Below are 20,089 nucleotides of genomic sequence, written 5' to 3'. Positions count from 1 at the left end.
TAGATTGAGTTCCGAAGGGCAGTCGGACATGTTATTCTTGTTTGTTTTAACAGCATTCTTAAAACTACACGGTATATATATGTATTTACTCTTTTTTATTTATATTTTCGTAATACATTTGCATTCCGTATGGTTTTTTTTTTAATATTACATGTAAATTATTACATGTGTTTATTCGATTTTTATCACCAATCCTTGGCATTACGATTGAATAGTCAATAAAATATCCGAACACTTGGTATGCATGCATTACAAGCCATGCTGATTCACACTTAGTCAAAATTTCACAATCGGGAACTTGAAGTAATCGATAAAAGTATAGATCAGACGACTATACTGCTATACAAAGATCTTAAAACGTTCGAATATGTCGCTAGTGAGTTGGTTCACCGACACATTTTATTGGTCAACCAATTTTTGGTTGTGACCATAATAACTTTTTTTATAACCGACTTATATAGTGTCGATTTCAGTCGTTCTTCCTCATAAATCCTTTTGAGCAGTTTGTGAGAATGGAGCAGACTCCTTCTAATGAAGTTCATACAGTGTAAAAAAGCACGATGGGTACATTTTAACTGAGATATTTAAAGGCCTTACGATGTAGCAATAGTATGTTAACGCTGAGAAATGGAGACAAGTGAATAGTTGAAATAATCATGTCAGTCATAGATTAGAAGTTGAAGTTGTCCTTCAGTGTAATTCTCAGGGGAAAGATGAAAATATTGAACACTTTTACTTTCGGTAGTATCCGTAATGTTAAGGTCATTGTGATATATGTGATGTAGGCATACATTCTTCTATATCTAATAGTTTGGCAGTGAGCAAGGTCATGCGTTTCTGAGACTGTTTATGACGTCTTTACACTAAACCCGTTTGATTTGTACTGAATGATTCTTTAGTCTGGGAGAACGTGATTGGTTGTAATTGGCTTTGAATTAACTTTCAGTAACTTTTATTGTATCTAAAATATCGGGATATAGGGATAAAAATTAATCTATAAAGCAATAAGTGAAAGTTTGTAATTGTTTTCAAACCGTAAATATCCTTACCACCTAGGATATTTAGATAGAAACTTCAATGGAAGTTTATTCTCAAACAAATATTTTTTGTACAATAAATTGTTTTGGAGATGAATGCCATTATCTTTCTTTTCGGTCAAAACGAAATAACAAAGTTACACATGAAATGTATGTAGAAATATTATATTAAAAATCTATGCAAAGAGGAAATGAAAAGTATGTTGTCTTAAAGTTATATTTTGTGATCCAATAAAAATTATTTAATATCAATTAAAATATTTAGAGTTTGTTTTAGATACCCTTGCAGGGTAAATATTTTCTTTTTTTATAATATATTTGCATATACAGACTTTTATAATTTAAGATAGATAGCAAGAAATGTATATATCATAAATTATTTTTAGAAAAATGGGAATATTGACGACTTCAAGTCTAAACCTCCTGATTGCACCTGTGCTAGTTCCCAATTCACATATAATCCGGCTGGCCATGTTGTTACCGGAGACCTCATCATTGTCAATAACACTTCCCTGCGAAATTTATTATCCAAAGGTCCGAAATATCGTGAGCCTGAATCCATCAATTGAAAATACAACTTCAAAATACTGATGGATTCAGTCGAGGATTATGCCAGGCAATGGGCTAAACGAGAGAAAGAAGGCGTAGATATGTACTCTTTGGAATGGATTAAGGCTGTGAGGTCGTTGATACAAATCCGAATTAAGAAACTAAATGAGCCTATCAATACCCACGCTACGTCAATTTCTAAAGACCCAAATGTTGCAAAACACTTGTCCTACCTCCATGACCAATATGTTGTTGTCCTCGCAGATAAAGCCCCAAACAACTTGGTTTTGTGTGTAAATATCATTACATAAAGATATTATGCTTGATAAATGAATTAGGTATTGACAATTCATTTGGAAACTCAATATATACCCTCACGACACTTACCAAAAAGGAAATCCTGGATAATCATAGGTCTGTTCTATGTTCCTTTGGAATTTCAACCAATGATGAAGAACTGGATCTTCCATCACTGTATTGGATACCTAAACTACATAAGTGTCCTTACAAACAAAGGTATATTGCTGGGTCTTCCTAGTGCTCCACGAAACCTCTTTCTAAGTTATTAACATCTATTTTATCAGCAATCAAAGCCGGGTTCCAAAGTTATTATTAGACTGCTTATTCTAGAGCTGGCGCGAATCAGATGTGGATACTAAAAAATTCCAAAGATATTTTATACATACAATCTAAGACTCTCTCATCTTGCAATAGTATTAAAACATTTGACTTTTCTATACTTTACAAAATTATTCCCCTTTCCAAACTAAAAGACAAATTGAAAGAGTTGGTATCACTTTGTTTCATTAAAAAGAAAGACGAACGTAGATACAAGTATCTTGTCTTGGGGAGGGATAAATCCTACTTTGTAAAGGATCACTCTGATTCAAACAAAAAATTCTCTGAAACTTTCATTATCAATATGCTTGATCTCTTGATTGACAACATATTTGTTACGTTTGGAGGACGTTATTTTCAACAGACTGTCGGAATTCCAATGGGAACCAATTGTGCCCCTCTTCTTGCCGACTTGTTTCTTTATTATTATGAGGCTGACTTCATACAGAAACTTCTTAGAAAGAAAGATAAGAAGATAGCAATATCCTTTAACTTTACGTTCCGCTATATAGATGATGTTCTCTCACTAAATAATACAAAATTTGGTGACTATGTTGAACGAATCTATGCCATCGAACTAGAGATAAAGGATACTACAGATACATTTAAGTCTGCCTCATATCTTGAATTACATCTAGAAATTGACAATGAGGGTCATCTGTACTGTTTGTATCTGTTTGTCTTTTTATTTTTGGCCATGGCGTTGTCAGTTTGTTTTCGATCTATGAGTTTGACTGTCCCACTGATATCTTTCGTCCCTCTTTTTGAATTTAAAAAAAAATCTATGTAAAAGTTTATACGACTACACCCTCACATCCGTAACTAGTTGTTCATATATGGCGTGTATTCATCCTTTATAAAGAAAGTTTACCAGGAAATATCTTAATCTGCTTTTTCTTCTTTACTTTTTATCAGGAACAATTGCATTTGAAATTTTCATCAATGAAAACAGAAGCGGATTACTTGGAAGCAATGATACTTCATTGGAATGTTCATTCAATAAAGCGGAAGGAGAAGACATTCTTTCCTTATTTTTCTTGTACAAAAATAAAACCTCACATTCTTACGAAGATATAGTTGTATTTACATCATCAGCAGTACCAAGATTGACTGCTAAAGGTAATTATTTATCGGAAAGAATTGATTTACCAAAACATACGTTATCGTCATCACCAGCAGCAATTACCTTTTCCGATCTACAATGTCAAGACAATGCACGTTATAAATGTAGAATTACATATCAAATTAGGAGGACTTTCGAAAAATATACTGTAGAATCATACGCAACACAGATAAATGTACAAGGTAAGATGAAGTTATCACTTATTACATTTTATTTGTCAGAAATGATTTTCTGCTCAATCCTTATTAGGACCGCATAAACCGCAACAATTTGAAAACAACTAAGATAAATACTTCAACATGACAGGATCTATACCAGCAAAACAGACAGAATAAATAACCTTCTACTTTGCCTGCGGGAGTTACAACCATGGCCTTCTCAAAGTCCATAAACTTTAAATTTATAGAAATATATCCAAAACAAGCGGATCCCGAGCTTCAAGCTGGAGAGGATATGGTTACGGTGGGGTTGTGCTATCCTGGATTTCTTGCTTTTTATGAAAACAAATATGATTTACCTAAATTTATCTCACATCAACTTCATCATTTTTTTACAAATTAAGTGTGATTTTGATTCATTATCATAAGTCGGATGTCAGTTGTCATGGATCTCGTGAACCCCAAATTGAAATGTTAAAAGTCATCAAACTTCCCATAGAGTATTGGCAAAATAGGGACGAAAGATACCAGAGGGACAGTCAAACTCATAGATCGAAAACAAACTGACAACGCCATGGCCAAAAATAAAAATACAAACAGACAAACAACAGCACAGACGACACAACATAGAAAACCAAAGACTAAGCAACATGAACCCCACCAAAAACTTGGGGTGATTTAAGGTGCTTTGGAAGGGTAAGTAGATCCTGCTCCACACGTGGCACCTGTCATGTTGCTTATGTTATTATAAATCCGGTAAATAGTCTAATTCGGTAGGTCACATTCGTGAAAAGAGAAGGGTATTGTAGTTACGACATAAGGAACATATCCGATATCATCTGTGAAACGGTCATTCCATAACGGTCAACCAACTCGTGATGGCGTCCGTAAAATTTACGAAGGGATGATTTCAACTTCACCATTTGGAACTTTTCGTTTAATAGCTTCCTTGTGAGCAGCAATCCTCTATCAAGGAAATCATGAAAGGAAATAAAAGCCCGGGAATATCGTATCAATCGGGAGATATATACTCCGTATGCAGGCGCTGCTGCAATGTTGCTACATAGAAATGGAAAATTCACAATTGGGAAGCTGAAATCATCTCTTTTGTCGTAAAGTCTTGTTTTCAACCGACCCTCATTGTCAATTTCTAGATGTAAGTCAAGATATGAGGCAGACTTAACTGTATCTGTAGTATCCTTTATCTTTAGTTCGATGGGATAGATTCGTTCAACATAGTCACCAAATTTTGTATTATTTAGTGAAAGAACATTATCTATATAGTAGAACGTAAAGTTAAAGGATATTGCTAGCTTCTTATCTTTCTTTCTAAGAAGTTCCTGTATGAAGTCAGCCTCATAATAATAAAGAAACAAGTCGTCAAGAAGAGGGCACAATTGGTTCTAATTGGAATTCCGACAGTCTGTTGAAAAACTCGTCCTCCAAACGTAACAAATATGTTGTCAATCAAGAAATCAAGCATATTGATAATGTCAGTTTCAGAGAATTTTTTGTTTGTATCAGAGTGATTCTTTACTAAGTAGGATTTATCCCTCCCCAAGACAAGATACTTGTATCTACGTTTGCCATTCTTTTTAATGAAACTAAGTAATACCAACTCTTTCAATTTGTCTTTTAGTTTGGAATGGGGAATACTTGTGTAAAGTGTAGGAAAGTCAAATGTTTTAATACTATTGAGATGAGAGAGTCATAGATTGTATGTACTCTAAAAGATCTTTGGAATTTTTTAGTATCCACATATGATTCACATCATCTCTAGAATAGGCAGTTTCACAATAACTTTGGAACCCGGCTTTGATTGCTGATAAATTAGATGTTAATAATTTAGAAAAAGGTTTCGTGGAACACTTGGAAGACCCAACAATATACCGTTGTTTGTAAGGACACTTATGTAGTTTAGGTATCCAATACAGTGATGGAAGATCCAGTTCTTCATCTTTGGTTGAAATTCCAAAGGAACATAGAACAGACCTATGATTATCCAGGATTTCCTCTTTGGTAAGTGTCGTGAGGGTATATGTTGAGTTTCCAAATGAATTGTCAATACCTAATTCATTTGTCAAGCAGTTTATGTAATGATTTTTACACACAAAAACGATGTTGTTTGGGGCTTTATCTGCGGGGACAACAACCATATTTGTCTTGGAGGTAGTGCAAGTGCTTTGCAACATTTTGGTCTTTAAAAATTGACGTAGCGTGGGTATTGATAGGCCCATTCAGTTTCTTAATTCGGATTTGTATCAACGACCTCACAGCCTAAATCCATTCCAAAGAGTATATATCTACGCCTTCTTTCTCGCGTTTAGCCCATTGCCTGGCATAATCCTCGACTGAATCCATCAATATTTTGAAGTTGTATTTCCAATTGATGGATTTAAGCTCAAGTAAGTCGGACCTTTGGATAATAAATTTCGCAGGGAAGTGTTATTGACAATGTTGGGGTCTCCGGTCATAACGTGGCCAGCCGGATAATATGTGAATTGGGAACTAGCACATGTGCAATAAGGAGGTTAAGACTTGAATTCGTCAATGTTGAGATCCTGCAAAACGTGTTTGTAATTGAAAATTTTAGTTGCAATTGGTTTTGTATAGGTATAAGAAATTATTGGTACAGACTGATCTTTAAAATAAGGAGGTATTTTCGACTGAAGTAATTTATGATGAAGGATATTGCCTACGTTGACGCCATCGAGACCTTTGTTGGCAAAGGAAAGTTTAAGAAAAGATCTTTTCTCTTTTTCATCTTTTCCAATGCGAACTGGTTTGAAAATTCTGTGACTTGCAATATCCGAAATGATAGTTGTAAGTTTGTATTGGTTTGAATAAGGGTTTGTAACAGTGGTTTCCAAACTTAAATTGAACAGAGAATAAAGTTTGAAAGGGGTAATGAATACATTTTCGTGCGAATGTGATGAATACCTAACGACTTTTGTATAAATGGCAGCAAGTCATTAATAGAGACATCATGCAAAGTAGGTGATGTATAATGACGATGACCATGACTGCGTCTACGTCGAGAAGTAGAGTTGAAAATAGTCATCGCATTCACCGAGCTACAGGAAGGAGTAGATAGAATACCTATACCATAAATTTTGTCATTACAACCATATGGTGTCGCAGTTCCCATGTCGAATCCAGTAGTCCTCTTTTTTGTCTACGGAGAGGCGTTGCAAGTTGAGGATTGTTAGTCTTGTGGTATATTTTTTCGATAATACGACCTGTCATAGAAACGATGGAATTATCAGGCTGATTAAAATTCTGGTACAGAATGTCGTTTGCATTGAGGTTGATATCTGATCTATGGCCGCACATACGTTTGTTTAGCCTTCCTTTAGTTTCACCGACGTAAACCAATCCGCAAAGGTTACACTTTAATCCGTAGACGACATTTATAGATTTACAATTCAGATCATCGTAACTTCTAGTAAAATAAGACTTTTTAGTTAAATTGCTAGTGAATTGAGCATCTGTTATTAAAATTTCACAAGTTTTGCAGCCATTAGTTCCACATTTCGAAATGAGACAGTGTTGTTCAGTCATCAAAATCCAAAATGTCTTTAAGGAGAACTGAACATGGCTGTGTATGTGTACTATTGCTATTGTCACTAGTATGATGATCTGAATGAGTCATGTTTGGGATATTTGGCAAAGTTTGGCAATATAGCGAATCAATTATCCCTGAAAATACATTTTTTTCTTAATTTAGGACAGTTTGTACCAACAATAATACTCGAGTCAATAGAGTCTAAATCAGCATTATTAAATGCTTACCAAAATGTAATGCCGACAGGCTATTTCGATTGTTGCTTTGTCTCTGGAACACTGCAAATACATGGACAGCAAATTGTTCAACATTATATTTTGTTATTTAAAAAAAAACAAGTATGTTTTAGCCTTAATAGCAGCTCAATTCAGAATATTTAACGAGATCTGATTTGTTTTAAATAGTTTTGTTTTAGTTGGTAATGCTTCTAAATAGTAGCTCATTAAAAACCGATAAATTTCACTTTATCATATGGTTTCATTTATGAGTAATGAATTTGATATTGTTATTATGAATCATAGTCATTTCGTACCATTACAATTTTGTACCACTCATTTCGCACCATACCAAAAACCATTTCGTACCATAACCATTTCGTACCATTGCCATTTCGTATAACATGAAAGATTATAATGTATACCATTTCGCACCATATGAAAGATTATAATGTATACCATTTCGTACCATATGGAAGATTATAATGTTTACCATTTCGTACCATTGTATGCTATTTATACCAATCTTAATTCATTATAACGTGAACAAACAATTATTGATGTTTATTTTTTATGCAATCATCTTAAATAGTGGGTTTTGTTTGATAGATAAATGATATAGATTCAGATTCAATATTTTATTAAAGTCTTACCACATGTTTAACATAAACATTAACATCCATTCTAAAAAGAATTATGAGAGACTATTTAAATTATTATATACAGTATGCGTTACGTAATTTTAAAATCTATACAAGTATATATAATAATTTATACATTTCATTATATAAATACAAACATTTCGTCACTAGACAATATATAAAAACACTATATATATATATATATATATATAAAACATAAAACAATTATTAAAACGAACTGGGTCAGTATAAGGGAAATTGCTTATTAAAACAAAATTGTCATATAATAAATTCCATACTTATATTCCCATTTAAAACTGAATATTTTTCATGTTCCAAGTATGATACGGTAAAGTTCAATTTTCATATTGTACGAAATGATACAACATTTTTTTCCCATACGGTACGAAATGGTAAAGCATTTTTTTCCATATGGTACGAAATGGTTTAGCATTTTTTCGAAATGGTAATTTTGGGTACGAAATGGCAATGGTACGAAATGGTTATGGTACGAAATGACTGGATTCCGTTATTGCACCTACTCTTTTAAAATTGCTTACATTTGTTTGTAGTTTTGCCTCTCAAACCTCAACTAACCACATTTTTCAACGCATCAACAACACCAACCCAACGAGCTGCTACTAGAAAATCAACGAGGTCTACAAATTCGCCACTTAATATAAAGGAAGGAGACATTGTTACATTTGTTTGTAATGGGATTGTCGGAAACCCACCAGCAAGCTTTATTTTCCAAAAGTTCCGTCAAGGACATATCTTAGCTGATATCTATGCAAACACAACAATGCAACTTAATCCAATTGATGACATGTGCTATTTCAATGGTAAAAGTGTTCTTACGATTCAGGTAATGAGTGAAGACAATCAAGCAATCATACGTTGCATTGCTAATTCCGATTTGACAGAGAAAAGTATTTATACAGACTCCCCCACAATAAAAGTTTTCTGTAAGTACCAAAATATATTTCTGGATACTGTAAATTCAGAAAAAAGTATTGCGAGGTTTTTATTAATGCAAATAATGCGACAGGGTGAGTATTCTGATAACTGAAACATAGGCCTTCATGCAGGTTTTTTTTTTTTTTAAATTGCAACAATCGCAATAATTAAACTCGCATTTTGTCCATTTTTGAATAATCGCAATAATAAATGCACGCAATAATTTCTGAATGTACAGTACTTTAGCATGTTTAGGGTTATTGAATGAATATTGGATAATTTACATGGATATACAGTATCAACAAGCAAGATTTACAAACAGATGAAAGTAAAGGACCTGGTGTTTCTAGATGCAACCTGGCCACAATTTTACTTACAGCGTGAAAGATAGCTGATATTGTTGCTAGTGATTTCAATGTTATGAACGATACCCGCGTCTGGGGAGCATATAGTTCAGTTCTACCAATGTTTTATATATACTAATTAGACTAACCACAGGATGTTTACTTAAACAACAACACGACGGGTGCCACATGTTTATCAGGATCTGATCAATCTAACGGAGCACCTGATATCACTCCCGGGTTTTTTGTATGAGTCGTGTTGCCCGGTTTTTAGTTTTCTTTTTGTGTTTTGTGTTCTGTTTGACTTTTTGCCGTTTTTCGTTAATTGCCTTGGTAATGTCAGTTTGTTTTCGACTTATGGGTTTTAGTATTCCTTTGTTATCGTTCGTCTCTCTTTTACGTACGTGTAAATCTCGGGTGTTTGAACAAAAAACACAAACAAGACTATCTGCCATTTTCGAAAGACTATTATAGATTGAAACTGTTTAAAATGTTAAATGAACGTTCAAACTAAGGAAGAAGATATGCATATATGATGAGGCAACTCTTTAGACCCCTTGAATTTGCAAACAAGGTAGTATTATAAACTGTATAAAACTACCAAATAGTATCCTTTAGACGTTCTTAAGATATGAGTCTGTTGGACAGCAGCATTTGTATTTTTAAATGCTGTCTTACATATTGGCATAAAGGCTTCACATTTCTCATATTAGTGCAAAACACTAAAACTTTCCAAAATAGCCTCGTTTTGATATCTTGTCATTAAAATTTAGATATGAGCAAAAGCTTTAACCGAACAAATATTTTGCTACAAATGATTTTTTACAAAGATGTTTATGTGTGTACAATATCTGTATTGGGTAACAGCGTTACTCACATATATTTTGACCAAATACAATGCGTGAATCAAATAGTTGCAAACGTATATACTATTTGATCTCTGGTGTAAAGTTGCTTCATTGGCAATCATACCATATCTCTCTATTTTTTTAAGAATGGAGAATGGACTAATCATATATCAAATACATGCACACATATTTATTGTTGTAATAATTGGTTTTCTTTTCCCTGTTTAACTCACCAGGACTAAACGGTTATGTGAGCGCTTGCAGTCACTTGACAGCCGTCGTCCATCGTCATAAACTTTTTTCTTAAATCTTCTCCTTTAAGTCGAAATTGTCAAATTTGCCGAAATGTAGGATTCCTTATAGGATTTGTTTTGCCCTTAAATGAAGATTTTTTACTTTTTCTTATAATTTTGCATAATTACCTCGAAAACTTTAATAGATAGGTATAAACTGTCAACAGTAAAATTCATCATCAATACAATATCTACAAAAATATCATTGAATAAGATTAACAAATCAGCAAAGATATCTGAATGCAGTACAGGTAGGAGTAAATATCATAATGGCATATTTTCACTTGATGTGCGATTCAGGCTCTTGGGACCCTTTTGTTTATTTTTTAGCTGAAAAACTAACAACACCATCAATTTGCACAGGCAGTTGTCCTGGATCGAACGAAAATGCAGAAAATTCAAATACAAACAAAGGTAATAATTGCGTGTTTTAAATTGTTTATGTCATGAGTACATATTTTCAAATTTAAATAGTCATGACTAACTTTTTTTGTTAATTTCAAATCAGAAATAAAAATAAGATTTCATATGAATCGTTTGTAAATATATCTAATAAAAAATAAATAAATATAACAAAGAATGCCTGATTGTTTACATAACACTAGTTCACATTTGGTTTTTATTCATGGATTGTAAGATTATCATGTTGTCTTGATACTATTAGTTTCCTATTATATCAATGCCGTAAATTCATAGAATTGTAAAGACACGGTTTGTGTGAAACACATTTAACGGATTACTATTGATAGCCTAACAGTCATTCATCTTTTTTGATTTTCTGGTTTAAAGCACAGAGAAGATACAACGTGGCAATTAAAATCCCCCTAATAAAATAATAAAAACAAATAATACGGTAGCGATATAAAATATGATATTAGTATACTTCTACAGAGAATACTAAGGATAACCAAAGAAAAACCAGGGTGGATTCATTTACGAAGGATAAACATTTCCAGCTACTCTAGTGGCACAAGTCGTATTCAAAGCATTCGTAACGGTCAAACAATAAATGTTGACGTCCATAAATTGTCGTAATAATGATTTAAACTTTACAACTTACATGTATCATTCACATGTATCACTTGGTGATATTGATGCGATTGTTTCATTGTAATCAGTTACTGCTTATAAAGGAATATGTTTGTGTAGTTCCTATTTTTGCTGTTGTTTATTTATTCATTTTTTTTTTTGGTTAATGGAAATGAAAAAGGACGGGTTGCACGAAGTTTAAACATAAACTATATAATTACAGTTGACCTCATAGTGACAGGTGTGATGATTGCTATTGGTCTTATTGGTATCATAGTTAGTGTAGCGGTATGGAAATACAGACAATGGAAGGTAGGAATATGATTAATGTCTATGGAAAATGGTACTGCAGCATTGTTTAATTTCTAAATGTGAACGTATAGCCTATCAAACCTGCGATAATCTCTTTCCTGAAAAACAAATTCATCAAAAAGATGGCTCCCCCAATTTTAGCGCAAGACACATAAGCTACGCATGAAAACTAGAGCAAAATCAGATATAGTGCAAAACTGAAAATGTACCTTGCACTGGCCTGACTAAGTATGCACGAATCACTGATTGTGTGTAAGTAGACGTGTCAGTTCTGCCCAAGATACAGGGGAGCCAAGGAGCGGTCATAATGTGTTTGGGACATCTCACAAAGTTTGAATAATTGACAAGATCAAACGTTTCGACTTAATGATACAGTAACTTGCAGATATTGTCTTAGTCTTACAACTCTTTGAAAGAATAGATGAAACAATTATCAATCTCTTTAATGATGATGCATACGACCACCTGACTGTCTGTAAAGTATGTCAAAGTTTTTGTGGCTAAATCTTGATTATCAAAAACACACTGTGCGATCTCAACTGCTAATACGACAACGTTTAATTCATCATAGTTCAATTTTCATTTTTCAATTACAAAAACCAAAGCTTTCTTTACCAATGTTTTTAGATTCGTTCAATATAGTTCACATGTTTTCCTTATTTAATGAGAGAACATCATCTATATAGCACAACGTAGAGTGAACGGATTATGCTAGCTTGTCCTAATATTGTGATAGATATTTGACATAAATTTTGGATATAGATGACGTTACAATTATTCCTTTGATTTTATGTTTCAAATGTGTCGGATAAGTACTCTAATAAACTATTGAACTTATCTCTTCTACAAAACTTCGGCTGATGCCAGACTGACCTCCTGTTGTATGTCTGGCAGAGTTTAACATAAGGTCTTAGAAGTTAGACAGCGGTCAACCTGCGTCAGCAACTTTATTTATAACTCATAAAGCATAAATTCTTTTGTTTGTTGCAATCAGTTAAGGGTTACTAGGACATTCAGAAATTAGTATATAAACTGATCAAGCCGCTATAATATTAATAGCGAGTTTCTTGATTTTCTAGGTGAGTCTCTGGATTTTGAAAACAATTTAGATTTTAAAGTATTTTTCTTTTAATTTTATTTTGGAAAAAGAATAAATAAAGTTTATAAGTAACTTATATTTAAATTCAGAGGTTGAATTTAACAGTAATTATTATTGTTATTATTTGATATTTAATTTGAATTGTTTGTAGTATTTTATTATTGTTTTATATTTATTTTGACATTCAAACTTTGTACCTTGAAATTATATTGTAATTATTTCTTTATTAAATTAATAGCGAGTTTCTTGATGTTCTAGTTTGGTTTTCTTTCCTGTTGTTGTTCCCGGCCTGCCTCTACATCGGCAACAACGCCCGGCCTGCCTTTACATCGGCAGCAATGCCATACACCACCAAAGGCATTGTTCTAAGCTAGTTCCCCCCGAACATGTAAAAATCAGAACCAGCTCTCACAGATGTAGTTCGTCTGTTGAGAGTCTGAGGGAAAAGAACAGTAAACAGACCATGCTACATTACGCAGATATCAACCAACTTCTTTTTACAATAAATGGTGGTTCATTCATTTGACACAATAATTGGTGGATTCATTTGATACAATAATTCGGATTCTCTTATTACAATAATTGGTGGAGGCCCGTTTATAAATGTTGGACGACTTTTAAAAGCTGACACCAAACATCGACATCCAGACATTACAGCATGCTAGCGTTTCGACAATTCGAACAGGAATATTTACATTTGAACATTATTTTTGTACCGTTCGGACTATTTAATTGTATATGTTTTTCCAGTAAATGATTTATTTGTGAATTAATCAGAATACACCATTAAACAACGACACCAGCTGAATATCAAAGAACATATATATAATGCCTTTTTTTCAAAGAAAACCTTTTATCAACATCAGTGACATTAATAACTTTAAAGTTATATTGTTGTGTATATTTATTGTAAACATATTTCATGAAACTGTGAGTACATCAAATGCTTATTTAAAATCTATTTTACAATCTAAATTTTAAATTTTAAATTTTCAGCTATGAAACAAAATGTTCATTCTCATTTCACAAATCGTATTGAGTTTCATGTCTTAAAATTTTTAGAAAAACTTTATTAAAATACTGTTAAAATAAGTTATAAAATTATTTTGATAAAATGTTGTAAAATTTTATTCATTTAAATCATCCATTGAATAACTTTTCAGAATGATGTTAATTAGAACTATGTTTGTATTTCAAACGCTTGTCAATATTATCATTTGCAATCAGTCATCTTTAAGATTAGGTTCAACTTTCATTTAGGGTAACAGAAAGTAAATTTTCTTGTTTGTAAGTTACCTAATAGGAACAAGTTAGACAAATTCTTGTTGCCGTTTACTGTTGGATAATCTAATACCGGTACAAAGTAATAATAATTTAATATATATATATATATATATGCAAGCATATTGCATAGGCTACCTGAATAGCAGGGACGCCACACAAATACTAAATAAAGGGCTACCTCAGGAGCAGGGACGCCACAAATACTTAACAAAAAGGGCTACCTCAGGAGCAGGGACGCCACAAATATTTAATATAATGGGTAACCTCAGAAGCAGGAACGCCATAAAAACGATTAAACAGTAACTTAGAGACTGAAGTAAGCAATTCAAATTCTGTTAAAGTTTTATTCTAGTCTTTTCATATTTCATATATTTTTGCAACATTTTGTTTAAACACTTTGCATATATTTTTAATTATAAATTTCATTAACTGTACATGTAAAAATAAACGTTCAATTGTAAGCATGCGGGTAACAAACTTTCAAGAACAACGATTTAAAATTAATACCAAAATATTGTAACATCATAGACATCAATTGATTTATAAAGAATTACAATAAAACCACCAATCAAACAGTATGATTAACATGCAGTCTCAAAAATGGAAAAAAAGGAAAAAAAAAGAGAAAAATATTTAAAAAAAGAGGATTCAAGTTTTTTTTTTTATCGCTTAAAATCAAAAACAAAATACTGTACTTTAATTTATTTTTTTTTTGCATCGCAATCTTCTCAATTGCTTGTCTTCTATATTGTTTTGAGGTTTAATATGGATATTAATTATTTATTTACGTTAATAATTAAAAGTTATAAATCCATTTTCAGATTAATATAGTAAACATAAAATTGTATGCAATTTCTTTAAAATATTTTTTTTTTATTTATTCAATTTTGGAGTCAAAAATTTCTAAGGAGAGTGATATATTGTGATAGATATTTGACATAAACTTTGGATATAGATGACGTTACAATTATTCCTTTGATTTTATGTTTCAAATGTGTCGGATAAGTACTCTAATAAACTATTGAACTTATCTCTTCTATAAAACTTCGGCTGATGCCAGACTGACCTCCTGTTGTATGTCTGGCAGAGTTTAACATAAGGTCTTAGAAGTTAGACAGCGGTCAACCTGCGTCAGCAACTTTATTTATAACTCATAAAGCATAAATTCTTTTGTTTGTTGCAATCAGTTAAGGGTTACTAGGACATTCAGAAATTAGTATATAAACTGATCAAGCCGCTATAATATTAATAGCGAGTTTCTTGATTTTCTAGGTGAGTCTCTGGATTTTGACAATAATTTAGATTTTAAAGTATTTTTCTTTTAATTTTATTTTGGAAAAAGAATAAATAAAGTTTATAAGTAACTAATATTTTAATTCAGAGGTTGAATTTAACAGTAATTATTATTGTTATTATTTGATATTTAATTTGAATTGTTTGTAGTATTTTATTATTGTTTTATATTTATTTTGACATTCAAACTTTGTACCTTGAAATTATATTGTAATTATTTCTTTATTAAATTAATAGCGAGTTTCTTGATGTTCTAGTTTGGTTTTCTTTCCTGTTGTTGTTCCCGGCCTGCCTCTACATCGGCAACAACGCCCGGCCTGCCTTTACATCGGCAGCAATGCCATACACCACCAAAGGCATTGTTCTAAGCTAGTTCCCCCCGAACATGTAAAAATCAGAACCAGCTCTCACAGATGTAGTTCGTCTGTTGAGAGTCTGAGGGAAAAGAACAGTAAACAGACCATGCTACATTACGCAGATATCAACCAACTTCTTTTTACAATAAATGGTGGTTCATTCATTTGACACAATAATTGGTGGATTCATTTGATACAATAATTCGGATTCTCTTATTACAATAATTGGTGGAGGCCCGTTTATAAATGTTGGACGACTTTTAAAAGCTGACACCAAACATCGACATCCAGACATTACAGCATGCTAGCGTTTCGACAATTCGAACAGGAATATTTACATTTGAACATTATTTTTGTACCGTTCGGACTATTTAATTGTATATGTTTTTCCAGTAAATGATTTATTTGTGAATTAATCAGAATACACCATTAAACAACGACACCAGCTGAATATCAAAGAACATATATATAATGCCTTTTTTTCAAAGAAAACCTTTTATCAACATCAGTGACATTAATAACTTTAAAGTTATATTGTTGTGTATATTTATTGTAAACATATTTCATGAAACTGTGAGTACATCAAATGCTTATTTAAAATCTATTTTACAATCTAAATTTTAAATTTTAAATTTTCAGCTATGAAACAAAATGTTCATTCTCATTTCACAAATCGTATTGAGTTTCATGTCTTAAAATTTTTAGAAAAACTTTATTAAAATACTGTTAAAATAAGTTATAAAATTATTTTGATAAAATGTTGTAAAATTTTATTCATTTAAATCATCCATTGAATAACTTTTCAGAATGATGTTAATTAGAACTATGTTTGTATTTCAAACGCTTGTCAATATTATCATTTGCAATCAGTCATCTTTAAGATTAGGTTCAACTTTCATTTAGGGTAACAGAAAGTAAATTTTCTTGTTTGTAAGTTACCTAATAGGAACAAGTTAGACAAATTCTTGTTGCCGTTTACTGTTGGATAATCTAATACCGGTACAAAGTAATAATAATTTAATATATATATATATATATGCAAGCATATTGCATAGGCTACCTGAATAGCAGGGACGCCACACAAATACTAAATAAAGGGCTACCTCAGGAGCAGGGACGCCACAAATACTTAACAAAAAGGGCTACCTCAGGAGCAGGGACGCCACAAATATTTAATATAATGGGTAACCTCAGAAGCAGGAACGCCATAAAAACGATTAAACAGTAACTTAGAGACTGAAGTAAGCAATTCAAATTCTGTTAAAGTTTTATTCTAGTCTTTTCATATTTCATATATTTTTGCAACATTTTGTTTAAACACTTTGCATATATTTTTAATTATAAATTTCATTAACTGTACATGTAAAAATAAACGTTCAATTGTAAGCATGCGGGTAACAAACTTTCAAGAACAACGATTTAAAATTAATACCAAAATATTGTAACATCATAGACATCAATTGATTTATAAAGAATTACAATAAAACCACCAATCAAACAGTATGATTAACATGCAGTCTCAAAAATGGAAAAAAAGGAAAAAAAAAGAGAAAAATATTTAAAAAAAGAGGATTCAAGTTTTTTTTTTTTATCGCTTAAAATCAAAAACAAAATACTGTACTTTAATTTATTTTTTTTTTGCATCGCAATCTTATCAATTGCTTGTCTTCTATATTGTTTTGAGGTTTAATATGGATATTAATTATTTATTTACGTTAATAATTAAAAGTTATAAATCCATTTTCAGATTAATATAGTAAACATAAAATTGTATGCAATTTCTTTAAAATATTTTTTTTTTATTTATTCAATTTTGGAGTCAAAAATTTCTAAGGAGAGTGATATATTGTGATAGATATTTGACATAAATTTTGGATATAGATGACGTTACAATTATTCCTTTGATTTTATGTTTCAAATGTGTCGGATAAGTACTCTAATAAACTATTGAACTTATCTCTTCTATAAAACTTCGGCTGATGCCAGACTGACCTCCTGTTGTATGTCTGGCAGAGTTTAACATAAGGTCTTAGAAGTTAGACAGCGGTCAACCTGCGTCAGCAACTTTATTTATATCTCATAAAGCATAAATTCTTTTGTTTGTTGCAATCAGTTAAGGGTTACTAGGACATTCAGAAATTAGTATATAAACTGATCAAGCCGCTATAATATTAATAGCGAGTTTCTTGATTTTCTAGGTGAGTCTCTGGATTTTGACAATAATTTAGATTTTAAAGTATTTTTCTTTTAATTTTATTTTGGAAAAAGAATAAATAAAGTTTATAAGTAACTAATATTTTAATTCAGAGGTTGAATTTAACAGTAATTATTATTGTTATTATTTGATATTTAATTTGAATTGTTTGTAGTATTTTATTATTGTTTTATATTTATTTTGACATTCAAACTTTGTACCTTGAAATTATATTGTAATTATTTCTTTATTAAATTAATAGCGAGTTTCTTGATGTTCTAGTTTGGTTTTCTTTCCTGTTGTTGTTCCCGGCCTGCCTCTACATCGGCAACAACGCCCGGCCTGCCTTTACATCGGCAGCAATGCCATACACCACCAAAGGCATTGTTCTAAGCTAGTTCCCCCCGAACATGTAAAAATCAGAACCAGCTCTCACAGATGTAGTTCGTCTGTTGAGAGTCTGAGGGAAAAGAACAGTAAACAGACCATGCTACATTACGCAGATATCAACCAACTTCTTTTTACAATAAATGGTGGTTCATTCATTTGATACAATAATTGGTGGATTCATTTGATACAATAATTCGGATTCTCTTATTACAATAATAATTCTTTCTTAGAAGATCCGAAGTGAAGTCTGACTCAGGCAAATGAAAAAAAAGAGCGACAAGAAGAGGAGCACATTTGGTTTCCAAATGGATGCTGATTTATTTTTATAAAAACAAATACCTAGTCCAAACGTAAGAATATATTATCAATCAGGAAATCAAGCACCTTGAGAATGTCTGTTCCAAAAATTGTTTTGCTCTAATAAGAGTGCCTTTTAACAAAATATGTGTTATCCCTTTCTTAAGGGCGTAGACCTTGGTAATCCAAACATATTCCTCTTGTTTCATTTTTCTTATATTTGGACCATTGAAAAAGTAAGGTCCATGCATCATCTCTTCATATTGTTGAAGTCTTGTTGAAATTCCAAGTTGCATTTTATGTTTAGGGTATATTGAATATGACTAGTTTCGAGATACCATAAAAAAACGGCCGAAAACACAAGTAGGCATATATTTCTGTGTGTGTTTGCACATGTTCACATTAGGAATACTCATGGCTGCTAAAATGAGAAGTAGAAACATATTTTAAAGTAAATCTGAAATATCATGTTAATAAGCCTTAATTAAAATAAATGTTTTCAAATTGTTGATAATGCGAATATTCTGGGAAGCTCAGATAACACATTTATTTTTCGAATTCTGCCTAAAGAATGATTTGTCGTGTAATTCCTGCAAAAAAATGTTAAAAAAAATATTGGTTATAAGTCAACATTTATTAAATTTGACCGTTTGAATTTTTCAAAATCTTTAAACAAGTTGGCTTACAGGCACAAGAAAAAAGGAAAATTTTTTGGACAAAATTCATTTTTTTCAATACACAACCTTCTACATCCTCTCTTAGCATTCTTTCCGTGTGCTTAAGTGAAAATTGCATTTCCTAATAATAATTGTTGTCATGTTTATAAGGAAAAACAGTAATATTCATTATGGGACAAATGCCCTTGGCACGAACATTATGTATTAGTTTCTCTTCCCAGACGACAAAATGTCCCTGTTATCAGTAAACAGACCCTATTGAAATTCATTGTTTTGACAGTCTGTCACTATCTAAGTACTATCTTAGTGCTAATGTAGATTATATGTTAGGATTAATTTGTACTAGGATGGATGTTCAGATCATATCTTCTAGAATAGTGCCGTTTTTATTCAAAAACCAAACCATACAGTTCAGAACAGCCTATTTACCAAAAACTTAGCACTAAAACCTTATAACTTCATTATATAATCCATATTTTTCCAATTCAATGTTTCTCAAATTTTCAAGTTTTTATCTAAATGATTTTACAAGACACGGAGTCGTTCAAAACAATTCTCAGTAAATAGGCGTTTTTTGTATGAATTTCATGTATGAATGGTAATGTTCTACCTATTCAGCTTTGGATTATGTAGCTTCAAAAAGAAACAGTGCATTAATTTAATGTTTGGTGTCGTCTTACTTGTCCAATTTTCCTAGATCTTGCTGCTTCATTCTCACAGCCAACTATAAACAACATAAATGCTTCATCGCTGTTTCAATTTTATGCTAGGTAATAAACGCACAAATGACTTCCAATACATTTGTAAGAG

General features: G+C 31.7%; 1 protein-coding gene across 5 annotated transcripts; it reads left to right on the top strand.

Moving 5' to 3' along the window:
* The first annotated feature begins 8 nt into the window (after positions 1-8).
* Positions 9-18,497, top strand: LOC127708287 (uncharacterized). Of its 5 annotated transcripts, none has more exons than XM_052213133.1 (6): positions 9-71; positions 3,120-3,509; positions 8,479-8,871; positions 10,679-10,762; positions 11,601-11,689; positions 18,198-18,497. In XM_052213133.1, the coding sequence occupies exons 1-6, from the start codon at positions 29-31 to the stop codon at positions 18,306-18,308; spliced, it is 1,110 nt and encodes a 369-aa protein (XP_052069093.1). In that variant the 5' UTR covers positions 9-28; the 3' UTR covers positions 18,309-18,497. The 5 variants fall into 5 exon arrangements, 4 of the variants coding, with proteins under 4 accessions (XP_052069093.1, XP_052069092.1, XP_052069094.1 ...); XM_052213132.1 differs by lacking the exon at positions 18,198-18,497 and adding an exon at positions 15,623-15,987; XM_052213134.1 differs by lacking the exon at positions 18,198-18,497 and adding an exon at positions 13,047-13,307 and having other exon boundaries at positions 3,120-3,323.
* The last annotated feature ends 1,592 nt before the right edge of the window (positions 18,498-20,089 follow it).

Source organism: Mytilus californianus, unplaced genomic scaffold (assembly GCF_021869535.1).
Source record: "Mytilus californianus isolate M0D057914Y unplaced genomic scaffold, xbMytCali1.0.p SCAF_7, whole genome shotgun sequence".
NCBI classification, from domain to species: Eukaryota; Metazoa; Mollusca; class Bivalvia; order Mytilida; family Mytilidae; genus Mytilus; species Mytilus californianus.
This window is presented reverse-complemented; position numbering and strand designations above follow the sequence as displayed.